Below are 20,602 nucleotides of genomic sequence, written 5' to 3' on the forward strand. Positions count from 1 at the left end.
CAATCATATAACAACATACATACCTACTTACATAAACCAGCATACATACATACATACATATAACAGTAAACATGCATACATATAACAGCATAAATGCATACATATATTACCATACATACATGCATATAATAGCATACACACATATAATAGTCTACCTACACACATACAAACATACTTTGCATAGCATAGCAAATCATAGCATGCATACATATCATAGCAAAGCATACATACATACATGACATATAGCTTAGCATTGTAAAACTGGCATACCTACATATATAGTAGACCATATTAGAGAAAAGAATAGCAAAGCATACATGGCATACATAATAAATGATTATAATATATTTAGCATTTTTTCTAGTTTAGATAAGAATTTGCTTATTTTGCTGAGCAAGGAAGAATTACAAATAGAAAACATACCTTTCATTTTTACAGTAGTTGGATTGATATAATAATAATTGGGAATGTATTTATGACGTATTTCGATTACAGCTGGTACAAATAATGAAATTCGTCACCTACATGTTTTAATATCTATTTCCAATGGGTAACGACCAAGCTCTCCATATATCATATAGTTTGGAGTACTTTTCCTTAGATTTAAGATCTTCTTGCAAAATTTCAAATGAGTTTGTTCAACAATACCAGCTTTTTCGAATCCCCATATCTCACTCGCATACATCATAATGGGTGATACAAGTGAATCAAATAGTTTAAGTTGCAAATCTACTGGTAATGAAATATTTCTAATTTTCCTGTAAAGAGCATATAAAGAGTTGATGCTACCACTCACACTGTGAAATTTTTATTTTTTATCACATATTGTTAAACTGTCTCAATAAAAACAATATTGCACTACTTTTACACTACAATTACAAATGAATAAAATAATTGTCCAATTTCAGCAATTATTCATCACATTGAATTCTGATAAACAGTATTTACAGTTACACCACTGAAACCTAAAACAACACAGAAAAAGTTAACTTCTATTCGGCTGCATGTTGTCGGGTACTGGGGGTAAACCAACATCAACTCGAAATAAACGTTGTCTAATGCTTGTTTGTTTCTTGCTGGCAGGAAGGCTCTTGTTTGTTTCTTGCTGGCAGGAAGGCTCTTCCTGAGATGAATATTGAACAATCTTCTCTCTGTGTGTGTCGTACTGTGTGAAGTCTCTTCTTATCAACATCGTCATCGAAACCTGATTCCTCTGTCTTAAACCTTTCATTCCTGATCCAGTAATGGAAAGGCAGTTCAGGGTCTAACCGTTTGCAAAATTCTCTAACTATTTTTGCCCATTGGTTCTGAAATTCTGGTACAGTAAAAGTATCACCAATCTGTCGTCTCGTCAAACTAAAAAAATATTCTACATCATCTGTTGTAGCAGCCCTTGGGTGTTCAGGATAACCAAATTCTGCGTTTTGCAGGCGTCGTACTTCCTGGCTTTCAATATTTGTTGTTATTTCAATAAACGTCTCTCTGGTAAACCCTCTAATATTATCCATTGGTCTGAAATTATTAAAAGAAGGTAAGAAGACAGCATATAATACAAACAATACACAAGTTATATAAGCATTTAAAACAATTAATACATATACATGTATATTATCTATGCATATAAAACAAGCAATACCTTACATATGTTTTGTGGACTGTTATTGTTTTAGCCAAGGTATTATTTGTTTTTATTTGGCCTTTTAAACTTTTTTGATTCCAGCGTCTCTTGAGCTAACACACATACCTGTTGACATCAATATATGTGAAGTCATAATTTTCCTCGTACCATGGCATAAGGTCTGCTACAATGTAGTTTAACATCTGATAATTTGCCTTGCACCGTCGCAGTTGTCCCATTCCTCTTCCATCTGAAGCCTCATGCCAAGCAGCCACAGTTGTTGCATATTCAGCCTCACAGTCAAATCCATTGCGCTGCATACTGGCTGCTACATGGTAAGACAACAGTTTTTCTGCATCCTCTACAGACTGGGGTCTTTGTCCAGTAAGCGCGGCATGAGATAGTCCTGCTCTTGGATCCAACAATGCTTTGTCAAATGGCTCCGGATCCAGTTCTTGATATCGGCATTCCCTAGTTGATGTAGCTATGCGCTTCAGAACATGGTTATGGTCGCCTCTCTCATGATGTTGATTGCACGTTGTCTTGTCAATTTCTGGCACATACAGGTGTTGTGAGAAATCTCTCCCCTCTGATTTTAAACTGGAGACAGTATGTCTATAAACATATGTGCTTACTAGGCTTCTTAACTGATCAATGAAGGATTCTGGTGTGTCCCTGCGGAATGGGTAAGGTGTGTATCCCTCGGGTACCAGTTTACCACGCAAATAAACAATGCTGTCTTCAAAAGTGAGACCATCATTTAACATGTCAACAATGTTTAATAAAACATATGAGGGTATGTATTCGTTTGGCAACTCTGCGAATGGGATACCATTTTCGTCATCTGGAAATACACAGGAGAAAAACTATAGCACAAAAAGGGATATTTCATGAAGCATGTAATACAATCTATATGATAATATGGTATTAATGAAAAAGGATATATTGTCATAAAATTATTTGTAAATGAGCATGTGGTATGCTGTAATATGACATGTTCTTTTTTATTTCTGTCTCTTATATGTACAAGAGTGTCTGAGTGAAGTAAATCTCCTAGAATTTATTCCCTATTTTTTTTGGACATATCTTCATTTACGTCATGAAGCATCAATCAAAACATACAAAACAGACATGAAACAATAAAATTTGTGGCAATCTAAAGGATATGGTTTCTTAGTTAAAGAATTTAAAAATCTTCAAAAAACAAATAAAGGTCAAAACTATGTTAGACAATGTACCAAAGTATTATAAATAGGCTTTATATATAAAAGTATACATACCACCGTCATATGTAGGCATGGATTCAAGTGTTGATTTTGACATTTTTCTGACGACCTCTACAAGACCTGAAAAAGTTGTCAGTTGAAATTAACAAGTCCTTGTACATTGTATTTTAAATGTAAAATTATGACCATCAATATACATATATAAACATTGAAATTGAGCTATTAGATTTGGGAAATCCATGAAAGTAGTTCTAAAATGTCAGAAGGTCATCTGCAACTAAAAGCAAAAGGGCTAGCTGTGTGGAAATATGTCTGTTATGCTCATGAGTAATGTGAGAAAGTAACAGTTCCTGCATAAAATATTCTTATAAAAGCTGTATGTGCCAGTTAAAAGATTTAACAGCATAACAGTAATCTATGCATGTTTTACATTTTGTCTTACCAGTAGATTGTTTTCTCTTTGTGTTACACAAGTTACTTTATGTACACAACATTTTGTCATATGCTTTATGTTCATCTAGCCAATCTTGATGTATTATATTACATAAAAAACAATTTCCTGCAATTAGCATCTTTTAAACTTACCAACAACATTAATTCCAGTCAGTGTTAAAGCAATTTTAATAGGTTCTGTTATGTCTCTAACATACTGGTCTCTCAGAGATTTGTAGGGTAAATACTGGATTGGAAGTGCATATGGCTTTATGTTCCTCTGCTCATCAGAAATGGCAATAACAAGTATGTGGGTTGCTGCTGTCCTCTTCTTCTTGAATAAGTTCTTTAAATATATTGGATATTCCTGACTTATGGACTTAATATTAGCTCTGGAGTCTGAATCACTTTTAAGCTTGGATATAAATTCCAAACACTGCTGCAGCAGAGTGTTGCATTCCACAACTTCCCAGTTCAGGCCTTTGAGTGTTTCTGAATTTGCATTTTTCTGATTCATTTTCTTTCTAAAATCATTTGTGGCCTTTTTAAAAGCATCTTGAAGAAATTTCTCATCCAGTTCTAAATTTACCAAGCCTGTTTCTGAACTAGTTTTTAGGTCTTCTTCGGTGGTCGATTGTATGGAGTTTATCCAGTCAAGTCTAGATTGGTATTCGTCTCGTAATAATTCAAGCTGCCCATCATTTAGGTCAACATCCCCATTCCAAATATTTTTTACAGAATGTTGTAAGGACTCTTTCACATCAGTTCCGTCCAATTTTAGCCAAAATCGACCATTAGGATTAGTTTCTGTGATGGATTTTACTGCTGGAGTCTGAAAAAAGAAAAAAAAATCATATAAATTTCGATTTTTACCAAATACTTCTTGTATCATGTTTTTGACAAAGGCAACTATGACTGGCCAATTCAAATTTGTTGTTGTTTATCAAACCTGAGAACTGAATAACCGCTGATAAACAAAATGTGCATGTATGTAACATTCATGAACTTAAGTAAAGACAAGGCAAATCTTTGTTAGTCTGTTACTTTATTAACAACTTTTTTAAACTGGGTGTTACTGTATCATGTAATTAGTGCTTTACCTAATTTTTAAGCTAAAGACTGTATGTTGACTTCTATTTATTGTGTTGTTGGGTTGATGTGTCATTGACATAGCTACCACTCTTTTTATTTATATGTTGGGTTGTTGTCTCATTGTCAGTGCTCCACCTTATCTTATTTACCATATATGTATCGTTGAAATTAGTCTTTGTGTACTTAAAATGTGAATTACAAATATACCTGTATGGACCCCATGCAATTTACCGAACGTCATTTGACGTTTCCGTGTTAATTGTTGATGACGTCATAGGTTTTGACGTTGACTTTTTGAAGTTTACGAAAACGTCACGTTTTCCTGTGTAATATGTGGAGGTTTTTTTATGAGGTCAAAAGTTTATGTCCATTCTTCGACTACAGTGCTTTATCAGACGATGTGATCGATTTGCAGGGATATTCAGGAGAAAATCCAGGAATTTAGGAAACCGGGGACGGGAACTGAATTGTGTAAGGTTTTATTTAAGAAATTTTGCCTTCAGAAAGATGGTAACGGTTAAGAACAGGGTCTTGTTGTTTCCGTTACTCGAAATTTAAGATCTCCAGGAAACTGCAATTTTTATTCAGTAAATCTAATATACTAAACTTTTGCTTTAGTAACAAAAACAAACAAAAACGATCCACCGGTATATCGGACCTTATCATGTTATCATGTTATATTCAGCAGAATGAAACAGAACTAATTGAAATACGTGTCAGTGAACCTGTTTCTTGTCATGGTAACTTATATTAGTCACAGAGGTCGGTTGATATATATACTAAAGCGTTTTGGAACGTTAATTCTAATCTATTCGTAGGTATTCTTAAGGAGTTTGTGGGGAAAATTCCGTTTAAAAATAATATAAAACAGAAGTAAAAATAAAAACTTGAAAGCTAACTCCAAATCGTTTCGAGTTGATATTGATGAAGTTTTCTATTTTCTTTTCTTTTTTATTCACTCGAAAAATTATTACCTAATGTCAGAGTTATAATTACAAGAGAAATAGAAATTTACTTCGTCTTCCATTGTGTTACTCTATTCTTTACAAAGACGAAGTTTGAATAAGTGGAATTTCACACAAATAAAATAAAAATTAAATTTCCCGCCATATTGACCTTTTAGTTTTTTACGAAACTAACCACATTGAACTAGATATTGAGTTAATACAGTCGACATGCAGCGACAATACAGATTGATTGCATGTATTACTTTGAAAATAAATTCAAATCGTTGCATGGAGTAGCTCACAATATTTCAAAATATGTACGGTCGTTGATTCGAAGGTTATTTAAAGGCCATCTATTTACTGCTGCAAGGTCACTGATCACAAACCGGAAGTGTGTAAAGCGACTTTGGGAAGGTTGTCTAGATTGTAGAGCGAGGGAGATTTGGAGAGATACACACACTGTTTTACTCTGAAAACTGCGGTAGTATTCCTACGTTGACAAAATCTTTGGACCAACAGAAAGGTGACTAGGGTTTTGTTTTGTTATAATTGCCTCATTTATTTTAGAAAACATGCAACTTCACTTGTTGTCGAATTTCAATTTATATACATTTATAATTATCGTATCGTTGTCCGATGGTCTCAGTCGGCTGTTCCCGGCATCAGAGACTGATCAGCTGATGACATGTTGCATTGGTAGTTTCAAATAACCGAGTGACATGTTTATATTATATTTCCTAGCTCTCTCTGAGATATTTTTATTCAAGTTTTCGTTTAAATGACATCGATATTTAATGCTGGTGTACACACACGTGCGATTTTCCCCTGCATAACTCGACTCAACTGTAAGCTGCAAGTTCGTCAAATGTTGTGCCTTTTCATAATAATTTATATGAAGAAAGAATATGTGATAACTGTTCATATTGTCACATATCCAGGGAATATCCATGAAGCTGAGAGCATTTATGACCATTTTCAGAAACTTGTTATTTATGATCAATATGAAAAATAGAAGGATCCTTTTAAATGTAAAACATCAGTTTTGATCGGTCCAGGACCCCATGTGGGATTGGCTCAGGATTATCCATGCAAGTCTATCAAAAAAATAAAATGTTGGGAAAAGCAGTTTCCTAAAAATAACTACTTGAGGCCAGACAAAAAAAATATGTGCGTTTCCTGTAACATGTTGGAAAAAAATAGGGTGGGTACAAAGTAGGTGGGCAACAATTTTTATTTTATGACAATTAATTTTATATGGTTTATAATATATAGGTGATCTATTGGGCTTCTTTGAAAATTGCCTTCAAAAATTTAGGGTAGTCACAAAAAATTAGGGTAGGTATACGGTTACCGGAAACACAAAATATTTTTTGTTTGGCCTTTACATTAAGCAAGGCTCCTACATGATTGGATTATTTGTTCACATATGGACATGATGCAAATGACTTAACAATAAAAATACTGAAAAACAGGGTTAGAAACTGACACTACTCTAATAGTTGACTTGTAGACTTGCAGTTTTCAGTAAGGATTGGTGGTTTCCCTTTCTGAGCATCAGCCTTTCAGTAAGTTTGATTACTTGAGTTCATCAAGGTCATCAAGCGTCAAAGTATATTTGTGAACTACACAAAAACAGAACAACTTGTATGCTGATGTTCAAATTGGATCTTGAAACTTTTATGGATAAGTTTTCTTGTGTACTACATGTACTTAACAAAATCAGAAAATAAAGAAAACATTTATAGTTATACCGAGTACAAGTTGAAACACGAATTTGCATTCTGTTTTATGTACTTTAGCCCAGTTTGATAACCTGTAAGCATAGGCTAGGTCAGTTTGATGCTGAACGGACTGTTGACGCATAGTCAAGTTTATTTTAACACTTAAATTGTCAGCCAAATCAACCCCGATGTGACTGTTACCGACAACTTAGCACAAACCTAGACAATATTGATTTCTGTCAAGTCCTGTCTCTCAATCCACCTGTTTCATTGATCACACTTGACTAGGATAATTTCTTTTTGATAACAGAAGACTTCCCTATATATAGTATACTAAAGTATCAACTAATTTCAAGCCAGCTTCAGTGATGATATTAGTCGAGTATCACCACGTTATTATACGAAGGACCATGGTGAGCTTATGCCATACTGCAGCATCCGCCGTTCGTCCGTCAGTCCGTCAACTTTTCCTTTAAAACGCTACTAGTCCTGAACGGCGAAGTAGATTTTGACTAAATTTGGTCTGGAGCATCCTAACCCAAGGGGACTCAACTTTGTATAAACGGTGGGTGTGGCCCCTGGGGGCAGGGCCAAATAATGGAAATAGAGGTAAAACCTTTTAAATCCTTCTTCTACCGTAGGGATTAAGGGATTTATCCTGATTTAGTCTGGAGCATACTTAGGCCAAGGGGACTCAAGTTTGTATAAACGGTGGGTGTGACCCCCTGGGGGCAGAGGGGCCGGGCCGAATAGGGGAAATAGAGGTAAAACCTTTAAAATACTTCTTCTACCGTAGGGATTAAGGGATTTTCTCCTAATGTAGTCTGGAGCATCCTAGGGCCAAGGGGACTCAACTTTGTATAAACGGTGGGTGTGGCCCCTGAGGGCAGAGGGACGGGGCCTTATAATAGAAATAGAGGTAAAACCTTTAAAATACTTCTTCTACCGTAGAGATTAAGGGATTTTCTCCTAGTTTAGTCTGGAGCATCCTAAGGCCAAGGAACTGAATTTTGTATAAACTGTGGATGTGGCCCCCCTGGGGGCAGAGGGGCGGGGCCGAATAGGGGAAATAGAGGTAAAACCTTTAAAATCCTTCTTCTACCATAGGGATGAAGGGATTTCATCCCAATTTGGTCTGGAACATCCTTGGGCAAAAGGAACTCAATTTTGTATAAACAGATATTTGGTCTAAAGCATATTCTTGGGTGACGGGGAACTACTTTTGTATCAACGGTGGGTCTGACCCCCCTGGGGCAGAGGGGCGGGACGCAATTGTGGAAACATAGCAAATTCTTCAAAATCCTCCTTTTCCTGTAGGAATGACAGGATTTTGTCCAATTGCATATACAGTGTATACATATAATCCCTGACTAACCATGTAATACATGTACATCAACATCTGTCTATTTCAACTAAAATTTTGCTAACATTTCCAGTTGAGCGATACAGGCCCTCTGAGCCTCTTGTTTTTATTTGTGTGGTGGGGATCATGACTATTTCTTTTAAATTGGATATTTTTCCAACTCTGATAAATTCCGCTGCTTATAAATGTTCCCTTTTGATTGTATTAGTCTGTATCAACACTTTCTTTGATCACTGTGACTGTTGATCGCAAGTAACCTTTTCTATGTTGATTTTATATTAATATAAATATTTTTTTGATCTTTTCAGATGGCCAGTCCAAAGGTAAGTTATTGATTTGACTTTTGTTAATTAAATTTATTAAAAATTATTAAGAAATCTACAATATGTTGTTTTCAAAATACTTTCTCTCTCCAGATTTGACCGGGTTTAACTCTTTCAGCCCTAGGTAACTTGAGTAGACTCTACCTTACATTCATCTGGATGAGTCCACTATGGTTTACAGTGGTGAAAGGGTTAAGATGGATGCACGTCACATGATAGGGGGGGGGGGGGATATGTACTTCTGGACAAGTTCCTGTTAATGTAAAATATCTTAAAAAAAGCACGGTTTTGTGGTTCCAAACTGATATCTAACTAGAGGGTACTAGTTAGTCCGTTCATATCTCTCATGAAGGATGCAAAGACTCAGCCATTCTCATCAAAATTTACCAAAAATTTACTTCGGCAAAGTATGCTTGCTACTGATTTATCTTTACACAGGAAATATTCATGTCCCCTAATATACCATGTGATTGCCAAATCATGTGATATTTGATCCAGAAACTTTTATATATCTTGGAAACGACATATACTCTTGCATTTTCTGATGTTTTATGAAATATATTTCAAAAGATTTGAGCATGCCTGTTTACCATATTTGCACTGCAAGCATTAATTTGAACAGTTTTGAGTTTGTTTGATTTCCGAGTGGTACTTTATTTTATTACAATATGTTGGAACCCGTCTGCAATCATATATATATACATATATGAAGATAAGTCAGGATGTGTTTCACTCCAGCCAACACGTCTTTAAAATTATAAAATGCTGATGATCCTATTTTTTATAACTTCATGATTAACATCGAAGGGTTTAAACATCACAGATGATAGTCATTGAATTTATCAAATACAATACAAAATTTCAATTTACATTGTCATAATGGTTTGTGCTGGGTGTACATATCTTATAGATGGGGACCGGTTCTGATTAAATATGGGATCCATTTCCATAATGCATTGTTTGAATTCTGAAAATTTTAGAGTCTTTTCATTTCCAAACTTCAAAAGGATAAAGGGAGGGCTTAAACACAAATCCTGATCATGACAAATTATAAATGTCGACCAGCTAAGTTTGATTGATGTTTGTGTTTTTCCCGTTAGATGATAGTGGGTGGTTGTATGGCTGGTAAGTTTATTACCTACAATGATAATTACGGTGTAGAAGTTGTATTATAGACAGGTGGTGACAGGTTGTTATGCAGTGATTGTGTGTGTATACCTGTAGTAGGGTCTGTACTCTACCAGTTAATTACCTACAATGATAACTACGGTGTAGAAGTTGTATTATAGACAAGTGGTGACAGGTTGTTATGCAGTGATTGTGTGTGTACACCTGTAGTAGGGTCTGTACGTATACTCTACAAGCTAGAAGTTTGTTGTAATGTTTCAATATGATGTTCAGGGTTTAACACCAAACACAGTTTTATTAATAGATTTTTATAGTCAGATCGTAACATACACAGAAAAACACTTGTTAACCATTGTCTGTCTGTCTGTCTGTCTGTTCATACTTTACTTGTGCCAGGGTTAATTTCACTATTACTACACACGTAAGTGACCTTGATGAACCTCTGGATGCTTTCGCTCAACGTCATAGTCACTGTTTAAGGTCAAAGGTCATATGTCTCACCCTGCATTTCCTTGTGCTACGTGCACATGTTCACAGATCCATCAACTCGAGACATTGTGCATGTATCTGTTAAATGTTAATCAATAGGTCATAGTACAAACGAAGTGGATTAATAGATTATGTCTAAATGAAGTGGATTAATAGATAATGTCTACATGTAGTGGCTTAATAGATAATGTCTGCATGAAGTGGATTAATAGATTATGTTTACATGAAGTGTATTAATAGATTATGTTTACATGAAGTGGATTAATAGATAATGTCTACATGAAGTAGATTAATAGATAATGTCTAAATGAAGTGGATTAATAGATAATGTCTAAATGAAGTGGATTAATAGATAATGTCTAAATGAAGTGGATTAATAGATTATGTTTACATGAAGTGTATTAATAGATTATGTTTACATGAAGTGGATTAATAGATTATGTTTACATGAGGTGGATTAATAGATAATGTCTACATGTAGTGGCTTAATAGATAATGTCTGCATGAAGTGGATTAATAGATTATGTTTACATGAAGTGGATAAATAGATTATGTTTACATGAAGTGGATTAATAGATAATGTCTAAATGAAGTGGATTAATAGATTATGTTTACATGAAGTGGATTAATAGATTATGTTTACATGAAGTGTATTAATAGATTATGTTTACATGAAGTGGATTAATAGATAATGTCTAAATGAAGTGGATTAATAGATAATGTCTACATGAAGTGGATTAATAGATAATGTCTACATGAAGTGGATTAATAGATTATGTTTACATGAAGTGGATTAATAGATTATGTCTACATGTAGTGGGTTAATTGATTATGTTTAAATGAAGTGGATTAATAGATTATATTTACACAAAGTGGATTAATAGATAGGTAATGTTTACACAAAGTGGATTAATTGTATGTCTACATGAAGTGGATTAATATATATGATGTTTACATGTAGTGGATTGATAGATTATGTTTACATGTAGTGGATTAATAGATTATGTTTCATGAAGCGAATTAAGACTTTGTTTACATAAAGTGGATTAATAGATCATGTTTAAATGAAGTGGATTAATAGATTATGTTTCAGGAAGCGGACCGGTAGAAGTGGATTTATTTATATATTTTGTTCAGTTCACTTGGAGTGGATTAATAGTTAAATACACATTAGTGGAATACTAGTTTGCGTTTAAATGTACTCGTGAAGTGGATTAATTAGATGTTTGGGGCTGTGAAATACAGCTAAACTACATGCAGGGACAGTTAGGTATAGAAGCTAGAGATAGTACAGTAATATTAGGATCATATACATGGGAGATTGTACTGTTTTATCTGTATATATAGTCAGTGTATGTAAACTAGTGTATAGACATCTCATTGTGTAGCTACAATCTCAGTTTTTATTATCCATTAACGATACATCAAGCTTGTTTAGATCACTGTAAAATGGACAGTTGATGTTCACAGTCACGGAGTGTGTTTTATATAAAATGGACAGTTGATGTTCACATTCACGGAGTGTGTTTATATATATTCTATTGTAGTTGTTGTTGTGGTCCATGAACCTTCCCCAACAGCTGTTCAGATTATTATTAAATAACATTAATGTTGTACTATTCAATGTTACTTCTATTTTTGATGTAGATATTTATGGAGTCGTTTCTATTGTGGTCTGGTTATGAGGTGATGACTCTTGTTTGAGCATGTGAAAAGGCGACAATGCTGCAGGCTGTGATAAATTTACTTGTGCTCAGCTGGAGTTAAATTTAAGAGTTAATTTATCATACATGTAGATAGCATAGTCATCTATTTAACATTTTCTGTACTGGCTTCATCTGTATAACCAGGAATCAATCTAGGATTTAGGGGAGTCTACCCTTTTTACAGATTTGGGGGAAATCAAAATTTTGATGCAAGGCTCTATCGTCATGAAGGTAAAAGATAAAAGTTTTGTCTGACATACATATGTGCAGTATATTTCAATTTTTAAACAATATTAAGCTGAAATTGTAGAATTTTTGTTTAAATCATGTGAAGTAAATGAATTTATGCAGTATTATGCTTTTTAAACTGTAAGACTTTAAAGAAAAATCATATAGGGGAAATATTTTGAAGAAAAACAGCTATTTTCACATGGGAGCATTTCAAAGAACAGGGAAATTTTCTTCTGTAGGGGAAATTACCCATAAAAGGAAGTGAATAAAGTCTAGATTGACCCATGATAACGGTTGTACATACAGGCCAGTGATTCAATCTCTACCCAGACTGGCCAGAGTTGTCCTTCCTTGTACTCACTTACACTTATGTCTACACAGACTGGCCAGAGTTGTCCTTCGATGTATTCACTTACACTTATGTCTACCCAGACTGGCCAGATTTGTCCTTCCTTGTACTCACTTACACTTCTGTCTACCCAGACTGGCCAGAGTTGTCCTTCCTTGTACTCACTTACACTTATGTCTACCCAGACTGGCCAGAGTTGTCCTTCCTTGTACTCACCAACACTTCTGTCAGTGGTTGAATGTCAAGAATCTTGGCACAGAGTCTTGAAAATCTAAATATTGCTAAAGATATTATGTCATTCAGCAATGTGTTACATAATCAATTGAGTGAAAACTTCACTTCTCCCAGATATGTTACTGTAAGCAAATCTTCAATACAAAACCAATTACATACGTCACATAAACAAAACCACGTTGTTAGCACATGTAAGATTCATGATGAGAGCCAGAGATGTTTACAAAAATTACAAATGTAAATGAACCAGATTTTTTTTTAAAGAACAAACAGGTCAAAGCATTGGAATATATATGATAGAAAAGTGACATTCTGCTGCACTTAACTAATGTTAACGAGAAGAGGTGACCATGATAACATCAACTGCGATATCAGTACATTTAATCCAGTGTTTACATGTTTTGGCCCACTAGGTGGGACGCCATCAGAACACAGCCCACCTAGTGGGCCGCCATCAGAACACAGCCCACCTAGTGGGCCGCCATCAGAACACAGCCCACCTAGTGGGCCGAAACATGTAAACACTGTATTAAACTTGCTGATATCGCAGTTGATGTTGTCATAGTCATCTCTTCTCATTATTGATACACTACTTCTATGGGCGGACTTGTGAATTCTATTTAAAGAATCCATCAACTGGGATAAGCTGAACTTCGCTGATCTTTATGGAAACTACCGTTGACTGAACGTTGGATCTCTTCCCTCTTTATTTCAATTTATGATAGAAAGTAGTTGATCTTGTCCAAGGCCGCCATGTTATATGGTTTGATGGCACATGAACAAACTTGATAAGAGGCTTAATTATAATGCAGACTACTTTTAGCCGCTGACGTAGATGTGAGAGAGTGTAAGGAAGGACAACTCTGGGTGGAGATTGGCCAGTGGTCATGTAGTGTAGGAAGAGACTTACGAGACTATTTTGCTAAATCCATAAACCAGGAGAATCTTGAACAGAGCTCCCATCTCAGATACTCATGCCCTAATTTGGACTTGCCTTCCCAAAAACTTCATTATGTCAGGGTCTCTCACTTCGATTCTTGAAGTCTGTCATTTAATTTTGTCTTCAAATCGGAAGTATCCAATGATTGTTAATTCCAAATCTCCATATATGTTATGCAAATTGATCCGATCACAAAGTCCACATCCAGAATAGCAACAGGACAAAATCTCCATCTAGCATAGGGACAAGACAATTCCTCGGAGACAACCTGATTACACACTAACAGACCTGTGATACATCTGTGATGTCATGAGGAAATCAATTTCACCAAACACCAGTTCACAACAGATATTTCTGCTGCATTTAAAGTCCTGTACTGTATAAAGTGATGATATAATTTCCCGTGAGACAGAGTTGATCTGCTGTTGAATGTAGATGTCATATTGTTGTTTACGGTAACCTTGTGTAGGGAATCTGTCCATCATTGAGGTCCGTGAGGCTGTGAGTAATGCGAGGAGGCTCGGGTGTTTACACAACAGTGCTGGTGCAGTACTGCAGATGTGCAGTACTGCAGATGTTTGTTATGTAGCTATGGGTACCTAATGAACGTTACCAGACACGTGTACGTACACACCCAGACACACGTGTACGTACACCCCCAGACACACGTGTACTTACACCCCCAGACACACGTGTACGTACACCCCCAGCACAGCCGTTAGTGTGAAGGACATTGCTGTACCTGTTTGCCAAAGAAAGGACCTGGTATACAGTTCTCATCACTGAATAGCTGGGCAGTCTGTGTAGGTAAATACCTTGTGCATGAATATTTGTCTTGTGATTTGATTTGAATCTCCTGATGACTGGTCAGTTAATTTGGGTACCTTGACCTCCTGACCGACTTTTATTGATCATGAATGATATCGGTCATAGATGCACTCAGAAATGCCCACAAATGAGGTCGAAATTCCCCACCTGTTGATAAGGAGAATGTAATGCTAGCATATCTAACAGTCAGCAAGTTTTGGCTAACAGTATGTTATGATAATGAAATTTGGTCAATTGTGCCATTTGGTATGAAACAGAGTACAAGTTTGTCTGAATGCTGTAATGCTTTATAAGTTAGACAGGTTTTAGAAGATTTTATACGTGCAAATTTCGTTTGTGTGTGTATGTGAGAATTATGTTCCTTTCTTTACAATGTCATATGGTATTTAGTCTCCCTTCCACAGGTGAGATTTAGTTTCTCTTTGAAAGGTGAGATTTAGTCTCCCTTCCACAGGTGATATTTAGTGACCCTTCCACAGGTGAGATTTAGTCTCCCTTCCACAGGTGAAATTTAGTTTCTCTTTGAAAGGTGAGATTTAGTCTCCCTTCCACAGGTGATATTTAGTGACCCTTCCACAGGTGATATTTAGTTTCCCTTCCACAGGTGAGATGTAGCTACCGTTTCACAGGTGAAATTTAGTTTCCCTTCCACAGATGAGATGTAGCTACTGTTCTACAGGTGAGATTTAGTTTCCCTTCCACAGGTGAGATTTAGTCTCCCTTCCAAAGGTGAGATGTAGCTACTGTTCTACAGGTGAGATTTAGTTTCCCTTCCACAGGTGAGATTTAGTTTCCCTTCCACAGGTGAGATTTAGTCTCCCTTCCACAGGTGAGATTTAGTTTCCCCTCCACAGGTGAGATTTAGTTTCCCTTCCAAAGGTGAGATTTAGTTTCCCCTCCACAGGTGAGATTAAGTTTCCCTTCCACAGGTGAGATGTAGCTACTGTTCTACAGGTGAGATTTAGTTTCCCTTCCACAGGTGAGAGTAAGTTACCCTTCAACAGATGAGATGTAGCTACTGTTCCACAGGTGAGATTTAGTTTCCCTTCCAAAGGTGAGATTTAGTTTCCCTTCCACAGGTGAGATTTAGTTTCCCTTCCACAGGTGAGAGTTAGTCTCCATTCCACAGTTGAGATGTAGCTACTATTCCACAGGTGAGATTTAGTTTCCCTTCCACAGGTGAGATTTAGTTTCCCTTCCAAAGGTGAGATTTAGTTTCCCTTCCACAGGTGAGAGTTAGTCTCCATTCCACAGTTGAGATGTAGCTACTATTCCACAGGTGAGATTTAGTTTCACTTCCACAGGTGAGATTTAGTTTCCCGTCCACAGGTGAGATGTAGATCTACTGTTCTACAGGTGAGATTTAGTCTCTCTAAATGGTTAGTTGATGCTGATCCCTTCCACAGGTGAGATGTAGTTTCCCTTCCACAGGTGAGATGTAGCTACTATTCCACAGGTGAGATTTAGTTTCCCGTCCACAGGTGAGATGTAGATCTACTGTTCTACAGGTGAGATTTAGTCTCCCTTCCACAGGTGAGATTTAGCCTCCCTTCCACAGGTGAGATTTAGTTTCCCTTCCACAGATGAAATTTAATTTTCATTTTGCAGTCAAGATCTATTTTCCCCTCAGTTGTTTCCTGCTGGTGAAATTTGGTTTCCATTCTGATGAGTTTCATAATCTTTCTTCATATTCCTTCTACAGGCTACATTTGAGACTCATAACAATAATGGTAATGCATTTACAGGAGTTGTCTCCCTTGCATCAGGCCTCGGTCTTCTGACTGTTACCGCTGCTTAGTGGTCTGCTTTTGGTGTTGGGGTCAGAAGTGCAAGGGGTGACTAAATTAAATGGTTAGTTGATGCTGATAAGTAGTGACTAATCTAAATGGTTAGTTGATGCTGATAAGGAGGGATTAATTTAAATGGTTAGTTGATGCTGATAAGAAGTGACTAATCTAAATGGTTAGTTGATGCTGATAAGCAGTGATTAATTTAAATGGTTAGTTGATGCTGATAAGAAGTGACTAATCTAAATGGTTAGTTGATGCTGATAAGAAGTGACTAATCTAAATGGTTAGTTGATGCTGATAAGTAGTGACTAATCTAAATGGTTAGTTGATGCTGATAAGAAGTGAATAATCTAAATGGTTAGTTGATGCTGATAAGGAGGGATTAATTTAAATGGTTAGTTGATGCCGATAAGTAGTGATTAATTTAAATGGGTAGTTGATGCTGATAAGTAGTGATTCATCTAAATGGTTAGTTGATGCTGATAAGCAGTGATTAATTTAAATGGTTAGTTGATTCTGATAAGTAGTGATTAATTTAAATGGGTAGTTGATGCTGATAAGTAGTGATTAATTTAAATGGGTAGTTGATGCTGATAAGTAGTGATTCATCTAAATGGTTAGTTGATGCTGATAAGCAGTGATTAATTTAAATGGTTAGTTGATGCTGATATGTAGTGATTAATTTAAATGGTTAGTTGGTGCTGATAAGTAGTGATTAATTTAAATGGGTAGTTGATGCTGATAAGTAGTGATTCATCTAAATGGTTAGTTGATGCTGATAAGAAGTGATTAATCTAAATGGTTAGTTGATGCTGATAAGGAGGGATTAATTTAAATGGTTAGTTGATGCCGATAAGTAGTGATTAATTTAAATGGGTAGTTGATGCTGATAAGTAGTGATTAGTTTAAATGGTTAGTTGATGCTGATAAGGAGTGATTAATTTAAATGGTTAGTTGGTGCTGATAAGTAGTGATTAATTTAAATGGTTATTTGATGCTGATAAGTAGTGATTAATCTAAATGGTTAGTTGGTGCTGATAAGTAGTGATTAATTTAAATGGTTGGTTGATGCTGATAAGTAGTGATTAATCTAAATGGTTAGATGATGCTGATAAGTAGTGATTAATCTAAATGGTTAGTTGGTGCTGATAAGTAGTGATTAATTTAAATGGTTAGTTGATGCTGATAAGTATATGTATGTCAGGCACATTTATAATTGGTTGATGTCGTGTGTTCCTAGTGAACCTCTACCAACACACATATACTGATAATGAATTTACATGAACGTAGTAAATGTGGTGTTTTGTCGAACTAAACATTTCTTCAGCTAAGCTGTTTCATGCAGGTATTTATTCTGTTTGTAAAGTCATACCGGCAAAAGACTCCTGTGAAAGAATAGGGACAACTTTATAAAGATGTTTGAACAATTTGATAATCTGTTGGTCTTATTCTTTATCATGAAAGTGCTTTTTTATGCCAAAAGTTCCATTTCCTCACAAATAACCATCTTTCTTCTGTAACACCTTTATTTATCAAAGATGGAAAGAACTTCGGAAAAATATACAACCCTCATTTTCATGTAGCTGAGTTTTGCTCCTATGAATGTCTGCCAAATTCCGCTTTTTAATTTTATAAAACAGTGATTGTTTTTTCGTGGTTGCTTTGAATTCCCCCAATAAAAAAGTCCAAATTTCAATGAAAATATTGATTTTGTTTGATTTTGTGTTGCAACAGGTTGCTTTAAAATTTGGTGAAAATCCCCCACTAAAATTTGGGCAAATGTATAGATGTAGTTTATTAGATTTTGTATTTGCATATTGAAAATGTAAGTTGTACCTATGTTAAGTATATTTTTAGACTTCATCTTGTCTGTTAATTATATTTTTAGACTTCATCTTGTCTGTTAATTATATTTTTAGACTTCATCTTGTCTGTTAATTATATTTTTAGACTTCATCTTGTCTGTTAATTATATTTTTAGACTTCATCTTGTCTGTTAATTATATTTTTAGACTTCATCTTGTCTGTTAATTATATTTTTAGACTTCATCTTGTCTGTTAATTATATTTTTAGACTTCATCTTGTCTGTTAATTATATTTTTAGACTTCATCTTGTCTGTTAATTATATTTTTAGACTTCATCTTGTCTGTTAATTATATTTTTAGACTTCATCTTGTCTGTTAATTATATTTTTAGACTTCATCTTGTCTGTTAATTATATTTTTAGACTTCATCTTGTCTGTTAATTATATTTTTAGACTTCATCTTGTCTGTTAATTATATTTTTAGACTTCATCTTGTCTGTTAATTATATTTTTAGACTTCATCTTGTCTGTTAATTATATTTTTAGACTTCATCTTGTCTGTTAATTATATTTTTAGACTTCATCTTGTCTGTTAATTATATTTTTAGACTTCATCTTGTCTGTTAATTATATTTTTAGACTTCATCTTGTCTGTTAATTATATTTTTAGACTTCATCTTGTCTGTTAATTATATTTTTAGACTTCATCTTGTCTGTTAATTATATTTTTAGACTTCATCTTGTCTGTTAATTATATTTTTAGACTTCATCTTGTCTGTTAATTATATTTTTAGACTTCATCTTGTCTGTTAATTATATTTTTAGACTTCATCTTGTCTGTTAATTATATTTTTAGACTTCATCTTGTCTGTTAATTATATTTTTAGACTTCATCTTGTCTGTTAATTATATTTTTAGACTTCATCTTGTCTGTTAATTATATTTTTAGACTTCATCTTGTCTGTTAATTATATTTTTAGACTTCATCTTGTCTGTTAAGTATATTTTTAGACTTCATCTTGTCTGTTAATTATATTTTTAGACTTCATCTTGTCTGTTAATTATATTTTTAGACTTCATCTTGTCTGTTAATTATATTTTTAGACTTCATCTTGTCTGTTAATTATATTTTTAGACTTCATCTTGTCTGTTAATTATATTTTTAGACTTCATCTTGTCTGTTAATTATATTTTTAGACTTCATCTTATCTGTTAATTATATTTTTAGACTTCATCTTGTCTGTTAAGTATATTTTTAGACTTCATCTTGTCTGTTAATTATATTTTTAGACTTCATCTTTTCTGTTATTTAAGTAATGAAGGGTCGTAAGGATGATGCATCATTATCAGAATCAGTTGAGGAGACTGACTGGTGATGGTGAAAGCTTACAGGTTGTCATAATGATAACTGGGAAAAAGACGGCCATATCAGGTTCTTTGTACTGTCTTATATTTAAATCACCGACTGCACATGCTCAATTGAATTGTAACATAAACGACCAGTTGTGCTACTGTGTATTGAACAGTAGAACGTTGACAGGGTTTTGCAACCTGTGTCGAAAGAAATATAAAAGTCTCTAAAATTTTAAATTGTCTGTCAAGTGTTCAGACAAAATATTACCAAACATATATCTATATAAAAATAATCAGACGACAGTATATCTATGGCTGACTGAACTTGTTGAGTTAAGAGAGATTGATTGGTCGTTATTGAATGATGTCATGTGTGACATGAAGTGATGACAACATTGTAACATTGGTGAATTACCTTTTTACAATGTATTTCCTGGTAATTAAATCAGGACCAGTTTATACCAGCAGAATTCCAGCGGTTAACTTCCTCGTCAAGGAGGCTGCACGACAGCAACATTTCATTTAAATTTTGAATTTTCTATATGGAACGTTCCATCTTTTGATGACATTTTTTTATGGAATGTTCCATCTTTTGATGACATTTTCTTTACAGAATGTTCCATAATTTAATGACATTTTCTTTATGGATTGTTCCAAATTTTTATGACATTTGAATGTTAATTTGTGAAAATTAAATTTCTGTCTTAATATAGCTTAATATCATTTCTAGTTTATCTGTGAGAGTAATACCCAGCTGTCCATGCTGGCTGGTATACGGTATAGACCATGTACTGTATACCCAGCTGTACATGCTGGCTGGTATACGGTATAGAACATGTACTGTATACCCAGCTGTACATGCTGGCTGGTATACGGTATAGACCATGTACTGTATACCCAGCTGTACATGCTGGCTGGTATACGGTATAGACCATGTACTGTATACCCAGCTGTACATGCTGGCTGGTATACGGTATATACCATGTACTGTATACCCAGCTGTACATGCTGGCTGGTATACGGTA

The 20,602-nt window shown here is 34.8% G+C and overlaps 2 protein-coding genes across 5 annotated transcripts in view; one reads left to right on the forward strand and one right to left on the reverse strand.

Annotated features, from left to right (window-relative positions):
- Positions 1-841: 841 nt before the first annotated feature.
- LOC110466023 overlaps positions 842-20,602 on the reverse strand; it is a 30,245-nt gene continuing 10,484 nt past the window's right edge. The window contains exons 2-5 of the mRNA XM_021522272.1: positions 3,430-4,108; positions 2,899-2,964; positions 1,745-2,462; positions 842-1,512 (exon numbers count right to left, since the gene is read on the reverse strand). Coding sequence (XP_021377947.1) covers positions 1,056-1,512; positions 1,745-2,462; positions 2,899-2,964; positions 3,430-4,108 — 1,920 coding nt within the window. The 3' untranslated portion in view covers positions 842-1,055. The remainder of the gene's footprint in view (positions 1,513-1,744; positions 2,463-2,898; positions 2,965-3,429; positions 4,109-20,602) is intronic.
- Positions 4,675-20,602, forward strand: part of LOC110466024 (pyruvate kinase PKM-like) — a 47,493-nt gene continuing 31,565 nt past the window's right edge. Inside the window, exons 1-2 of one of the 4 annotated variants that reach the window (XM_021522274.1) lie at positions 4,675-4,839; positions 8,708-8,722. In XM_021522274.1, the coding sequence (XP_021377949.1) occupies positions 4,732-4,839; positions 8,708-8,722 (123 nt within the window). In that variant the 5' untranslated portion in view covers positions 4,675-4,731. Of the gene's footprint in view, positions 4,840-5,685; positions 5,839-8,707; positions 8,723-13,866; positions 14,607-20,602 lie in introns of those variants that run through there. The other 3 variants (XM_021522276.1, XM_021522279.1, XM_021522277.1) reach the window with 3 other exon arrangements.

The sequence above is a fragment of the Mizuhopecten yessoensis genome, unplaced genomic scaffold, assembly GCF_002113885.1.
Source record: "Mizuhopecten yessoensis strain PY_sf001 unplaced genomic scaffold, ASM211388v2 scaffold11113, whole genome shotgun sequence".
In the NCBI taxonomy this organism is placed as follows: Eukaryota; Metazoa; Mollusca; class Bivalvia; order Pectinida; family Pectinidae; genus Mizuhopecten; species Mizuhopecten yessoensis.